The 7,702-nt window shown below is 25.2% G+C and overlaps 1 protein-coding gene across 1 annotated transcript; it reads right to left on the bottom strand.

The window, feature by feature from the left end:
- Positions 1-2,980: 2,980 nt before the first annotated feature.
- LOC126551699 (uncharacterized) lies at positions 2,981-6,586 on the bottom strand. The gene is made up of 7 exons (XM_050205708.1): positions 6,022-6,586; positions 5,052-5,178; positions 4,387-4,458; positions 4,260-4,319; positions 3,435-3,518; positions 3,318-3,377; positions 2,981-3,226 (listed from the first exon to the last, which is right to left on the bottom strand). Exons 2-7 carry the CDS (start codon positions 5,152-5,154, stop codon positions 3,150-3,152), a joined length of 456 nt encoding a protein of 151 aa, XP_050061665.1. The 5' UTR covers positions 5,155-5,178; positions 6,022-6,586; the 3' UTR covers positions 2,981-3,149.
- Positions 6,587-7,702: the final 1,116 nt, after the last annotated feature.

The following is a 7,702-nucleotide window of genomic DNA, read 5'->3' as shown; positions in this document are numbered from 1 at the left end:
ATTTTTTCTTTAGCAAATGCATCCATTAAATTAACAATTTAAAGTCGACATCATACTCCCTTCGATGTTCAATATTCCCAAATTATTACAGGCATTTTTATTATGTGTGTACTGACCCGTGTTGCGTATAATACAATATGTAAATAGCTGTTCAATAAATTTTGAGGTAACGAACGCGATCGTTTAACTAGTAATTTCAAATTATACGTATTTTATATTATAAATTATAATGTATAGTTTGTTTAAAATTCATTTTTTTGATTGGAAAATTAGTAAAATTCGATTTAATCAAATGAAAAATACTTTTTATATTTTTTTAAAAACGAGATGGAAATAAAATATAAATAAGTCTCTACATATTTATATTTTTATAATTGAATAAACACTAGGACGTGAGTATAGATGTAGTGTAAGTGGTGAGTGTTGACCGTTCGAAGGTTGTAGGAACATAATATTATGATACCTATCTATATTATGTTTTTAATACGAGCTAATATTAGCTATTAATATATTTTTCTACTGATTAGCGGAACATGAATAAATGAATAACCATATACATAGGTAATATTATGTAGGTACTAGGTTTACATTTATGGGCGACGTTCAAAACAGCACACTTGTCATTCATAATAATCACGTATTTTAGATCGTTCAATATCTGTCTAATTTTATTGAGTTTTAAAATATATTACTAAATAATTATTGTTTTTAAACAAATCGTCGTAAGAATAATTTAATAGGTATATGAGCTCTTATAATAATAAAAAATAATTCAATTTAATATAATATTATTATAAGATAAAATAAAGTATGTATTGTAGATAATATTTAGATTGGAATAAATTTACACTTTAGTGTTTTCAAATATTCTATTAAATTAATTTCATTCCTTATTATTTTGTGATTTTGATTAAATATCAATAACTGGTGTGTGATACTGTAAACGATCCTGTGATTTTAGATAAATGTGTATGTAGTGCGTTATAGATACAGATCAGTGTGTGGCGGTATCGAATGGCTTTATTTTGGAAAAATTGTGCAAATTTGAATGACCTTTTTTTAGTAAATTATTATGTCAACATTAAAAAAATTAAAATTATGAAAGAGGCACTATTAATTATACTAAATCAATTTAAGAGTTTATAATACCTACTTACTATGTATTGTAGAACAAAGGTGGTCGACCCCAGATAGTTAAGAGAAAGGCAAAGAAGATGATAATACTTATGTATTGTATATTATATATATATTATTTGTAATGTATGTGCAGCATACAAAATTTAGATTAAATAATTTTTATAATATCGATAAAGTTTATATTTATTTTATTTTATTTTAGCAGATCAAAAAATGGACTGTTGGAATTTACATGTTATAAATTCGACCTAAAATCGGTGAATCAATAAACAAATTGTGGAGATAAGAAACAGTTCTGCGGTACTATAATTGTCCAGGCTTGTCATTACACAATTCAGTTTGGCATCATCTGCAATGGAGGTAACGATGGCAATTAGTGGGTTCAGCTGCTTGTTCGACATCCATCACGATCATAGCAAACATTTCTGATACATAATAATATGTATTCTGAATTCGAATTGTTCTTCAACATGTTAATTGGTCGTGCTCATAGTGGGGAGAGGTTATACTATACCACTCTTTAGTATATATATTTTATTGACTAACTAAATTGAAAAAACTATATAATTTATTGTTAAAAATTTCATGTATTCATCACAATTTTTCTTTGTCATTTTTAATTATTTATATATTTCAGTTAAATTTATTGATACAATAAAATATATGATAAAGTAATACAAATATATTCACTGTTACTATGGGATGATTTACTCCAAAAATTATGCTTAAGATGTTACTAATAAGTTAAGTTTAGATTTAATAATATTAAAACATAAAGAAATTGCACAAATAATATTATTTTTTAAATTAAATTGTTTTAGAAAAACATTTTTTAATGATTATGTTCTTTATAATTATGTTTCTATTATCTACTTACTTAAGAGTACATTAACAATAACCTACACTTATTCTGTATACATATTATTTAAAATATTTTTATAAGGTAGACATTATTTAATTTTCTTTAAATTATATGACTTCATAGTAAATCATTTAATTTACACATTTCAATGTTTTTAATAAAATAACTATACATTTATCTCTAATATTTTTTTCCATTTACATAAGGAACATTAAAATATTTTCAATTTGATCAATCTTATTTATACTTACAGTAATTCATTATTTAATTTCTACAAATTGTATTCATTGATAACAAGGATAAGTGTAATTTTATGAATGCTAAACAACATTTAACTATTATTTTGTACATAAATAGGTATTCCCTATTATCATTTGAGGTACACCAATAAATACATTTATATGAAGCTATAAACCACCATACATTTTTACCCATTACTTAAATTGTAATAAATTTATCAAACCATAACAAAACAGGTTAATCTATAGCAGTTAAATTAAGAATACTCATTAGAGCCGTAACTAACCCAAATGACAGCTTTAGAAAATTCAGTATAAGTCAATATAATATAAATCTTAGGTGTAGACATCATTGGTGGATCGAATTTAAATTTCAAATGACGCAATTTCATATTATGTATTATATTTTTGGTCTAATATACATTATTAACTTAAAACAAGGTTGTGATATAAATAAAATGTGACTCAAAGAACCAGGAGGTCAGGCTTTAGCATGTTATTTGACGATACTAGCACAAATTGGTACTATCTTCATAGAAAAGTTGACACAGCTACGTCAAAATTGTGTCGTTCGGTCTGCCTCTAGTAGACGTAGAAACCTTAAAATATAAAATTCCAAAAAGCGACAAAATGAGTTATTGTTAATCATCCAAGGCAGAAATTGTGTGGTTCGTCCATTATCATAAGATTGATAGAAAGCAGATTACAACATAAGACTGAATTTTTTTTACATAGAATTTAGATTTTATTGAAAAATCTACAGCCTTAACTTAATACTAACAAAATAAGTAAAAAATACCTCAACAAAAATATATAATAAAAATGGTATTTTAGACATATTATACATTTTACAAAAAATAGGATAATTAATACAAAGTTTGATTAAAAAGTTATGGTTTTACAAATTGTTTTTATGGTACTGCATCTTCTTTTGATGTAGAGGTACTGGTAATTTTCATGCGGTTAAATCTTGGTATTCTAGCATAACCTATAAATTATAAAAAAAAAAATCAATTTAATAGTAATTTAGTTATTAGTTAAGATAAGATATTAATATTTTTTACAATTTGTGTTCTTACTTAAATAATCGGGTTCATCACTATCATCATCAATTTCACAATCAACATCTGGTCCAACACCTAGTAAAAGAAAAATTTATAATAACAAATAAAAATTAATCATAAATATATACTTACCATATGGCAAAAATCTTGTTTTTTTTGGTCGAGTTTTTAGTTTTCTTGTGCGAATTTTAAATCTTTTTGGTCTGCTTACATATCCTAAAAAATAAAATGAAAATATTAATCAGAAATTATTGTCTGCAATAAATTTATATTAATTAAGGTATATCAACTATATAGGCTCAAATTAAAAAAAAAAAAAAAAAGATTTCTATTAATTAAACTATATATGGCACATTCTAATAACTTAATACCTTTAGTATATTCAAAATAAGACCGTGACCAGGTAGCGACCAGTTTTCGTCAGGCGATGGTCAGACGCTCAGTCCTTGGGTCCTAACCTTGGTATTCCGATCGGGTAAGCTAGCACTGCGGAACGAGACCACGCCCATGCGCCAGAAGTTGGCATCCTGGTCACAGTCTTATTTTGAATAAAGTATAAGTTTCTCAAATAACAGGAATACATTTTATTATAAATCATTTTTTTTTTTAGAATTTAGTATTTTATTCATTTAAAATCTATCATCAAATTCAGATCTTAATAAGAAAAGCCACTTTTCAACTGACTAAAGATTGAAAAGATAACATAAATTACAAAAAGGATTATTAGTTATTACAGATTACCAATATAAAAGTTAATAAATTTAAAAATCAGGAATTTTGATGACTAAATATTGTTTCAGTAAAAAATAATATTTTTAATTTATTTTTAAAACATTAGTTATTATTTATTAATTTTATTATTATTTGTTATTATAGTATATTGTACAATTAAAATATAATTATGGTAATTTATTAAGTTAAATTAAATATTTCTAGTTTTAAAGTTTTTGTTCTTACTTATATAATCAGGTTCATCACTATCATCATCAATTTCACAATCAACAACTGGTCCAACACCTTGTAAAAGAAAAAAATAATAAAAAACTAAGAAACTAAATAACATTAATTATAAATATATTCTTACCATATGGTAAAAATTGTTTATTTTCCAATAGACAATCTTGATTTTTTTGCATTTCTTCTATACCATTATATTCTACAAAATAAAAATATCTATGAAAATTGTTATATAATATAATAATAAATTAATAAATTGAGTATTAATAATGGTACCTAAAAAAGAATTATGATAATATTTTATAATGCATTTCTTGTAAATTCTTTATTTTATACATAAATAACAACTGTAATAGTAAATTCTTCATATTAACTTTTAAAAGCTATACCTACTCAATTTCAGATTTTAATACAATTTGGCACTTTTCTATAAATTTCAGATTAAAAAGAAGATATAAATGAAATTAATGCAAAATTCTGATAGAACAGTGAACTATTCACTTCATAAACTATTTTAATGAGTATGCATTGTTTTTTTTAAGTCACTTTAATTTGGAATTAATTGATTAAGTAGCAAATTCTATTATAAAAAAATTCTAACCCTAAACTATACTTTAAAATTTAAATAGACAATAGTTACCTATAATAATAAGGATTAAGATACAGCAATATAATATCAACTCTATGTATACTACCATCCACATTATTAGTTATTACTTATTACTAGTTTATTATTTATTACAAAAACATATAAAAATATTATGAATAATATTACTTTTTTTTAACAATTACCTGAAATGTTAACTTCTTCAATGTTAACTTTTTCAGAGTTAACTTCTTCAGTGTTTATTTTTGAAACTTCATTCTCAATAGATTTAGAATTGTTTTCTTCCATGGTTATTTTAATATGTAGAATAACCTAAACATAAAAATTACAAAAATAAAACACTTAATAAAATATAACATGTTTTTAATTTTTATACAAGCAAAAAATATTTTATAAAAATATTGTAAATTAGTACACTTTATTTAATATTTTATACTTAAGCAACATTTTTCAATACAAATATGAAATTTAAGATATGATTGCTTCAAGTATTCCGTCAACAATTGACAACACAAATTAAAGTACAAACAAAACTATACCAGGGTTTTACATTATTACTGATGTTATTCAACATATAAATCAAAAAACAAATCTTGTTGAATTGGATGTATTACTAGCATTGTTATGCTGAAGAGATGTCAAGAGGTGATGTATTGGTGTTATACAAACCATCTAAAAATAACTTAAGTCAAGCAAAACGAAGAAGTGAACCGACATACAACCAAGCTTATGTGCAGAAAGAGGTAGATGACTCAAATTTAAGTTGATAATACTACCTTTGAGAAAGGTTATCATTAGGGCTGGGATTTTAATGCCCCAAAAAATCTTAATAAATGCAAAAATGACTTAAAATAACTCAAAAATTGCAATATAAAAATGCATTTATATTTATTATAGCTAAATAAAAAAATTTTAAAAAAAAATGTACAATTAATTTTTTGTTATTGTACGTTGTTACTTGTTTTGTTTTGTTGTATTTCTGTTTTGAGTAAACCAAACAAAGCATTCCCATAACATCTATTTATATGGTTAACAAATTAACAAAAACCAAAACATAGTAATCAAAAATATTTTATCACAGGTTTTATATCTAAATAGGTACTTCAAATATAGCAAACAATATACGACTAGGCTAATGCAGTATTATTTACTTACCAGCTAAATGATAAAACAAGACGATTTGTAGCGGCGTATTGGAAATGGAACACACACACACACACAATATACACCCGTACGTTTTTCACGATATCGACATAAAATAGGTAGCGTACAAAGGTACCTAAATATTATCGATAATTTGCGAAACTGTAAAACACGATAAACCGTCAAGACTACACTTCGTGTGATCGAACCGGAGCGACCACGAGTTCGGTTAAAAAATCATTAACAAAAAACTGACGATTGAGGTGTCGGTACACACGTTAGATTTCTTATTTGATCTTTATGCGCGTAAAAATAAAGTTAACACCGCAACAATGTTAGAATTCACTAAGGGATGTGGATAATATTCTAAAAACCTTGAGAATTAAGGAACCGACGCGCGTTGAGAAGAAAACCACCATCAACAAACGTTAGAAGTAAACAACAGGTCCACCCGCCATGGAAGATAGAATAAAAAGCGTAAACAACGTAAGAAACAGCGTCCGTGATAAAAAATGTTTTCAAGACGTTTGTGCTGATAAAGATAATACGCGTACACTGAGATAGATAAGAATATATGCTGGAGCGGGGACTCGGTCGTAAAAACGAGCCGTCCCGTTTGACGTAACCCCCACCATCGAAGGGCAAAACATTTCATTTTTACACAGCAAAATACGACGAAATTGTAAATAATGATTTATTTTCATTCATATAATCGCTGAGATATTTGCTCAAATGTCTATAAAAATAAATTATCTATCTCACATTACTAAAAAGTAAAAAGATAATAAACCATCAGCTGCCACAACATAACAAAATTAAAAATATAATGGTCAACAAGAATATTATAATATTAGTGGTATTTATTTATTAATTCAGCCCCCTGACATTTGAAATTATAAGTTTGTGAAGATTATACTTAGAATTTTGTTTTATAATAATAATTATGGTTTTAATGGTTTTATTAATTTATATTTTTTGATAAAATAATAAGATACTAAGCACCTTGTCGATTAAATTTATTAAGCAGTCTTAATGATAATTATTAATTAATATTAATATAGGTATAGGTATCTAATTAATAATTTATACAAATAAACTAAAAATAATGTTATAAAATGTAGGAAACAGATTTTTGTATTCGATAAGGCTTAAAAAGTGTTAACTTTTTTAAAAATGATAATAGTATTTTTATTTTATACACATACGTTCAGTTTTAAAACATTCATTATTTTCCCAACTTAACCTAGTAAAAAAGTTACCGAATACAGATCTATTTTCAAAATGTAAATCGGGTCAAAAAATCTTTCTGTTATAGCTATTTTGAAACGTTTCACTATTTTGAAATATTTTAGAAACGGAAAAATGTCAAAAACTTAATTTGGTGAACTGTGCATGCGCTTGCTTGAGTGAGACTGTTCTTAGAATCGTAGACGATCTAAATATCTAATATCATGGTCATTAGCCTAATGATCGATAAGGAAAGGATACAGTAATGTTAATGTTCTTAGAAATAATAGTGAAAGTTTCATCGTTACTGTAATAATTGTCTGATAAAATAGTATTAGTTTATTTTAATAATGTATAGAGGGTGTATCTTGCTTGGATGTATACTAACAATAAGTGTATTATGTATATTTATGTTCGCAGACTATGGTACACTCTATTTTGATGTTTTTACATGGGTACTGCTTAT

Source organism: Aphis gossypii, chromosome X (assembly GCF_020184175.1).
Source record: "Aphis gossypii isolate Hap1 chromosome X, ASM2018417v2, whole genome shotgun sequence".
Lineage (NCBI taxonomy): Eukaryota > Metazoa > Arthropoda > Insecta > Hemiptera > Aphididae > Aphis > Aphis gossypii.
Note: the sequence above shows the minus strand (reverse complement) of the source record. Positions and strands in the feature narration are given on the sequence as shown.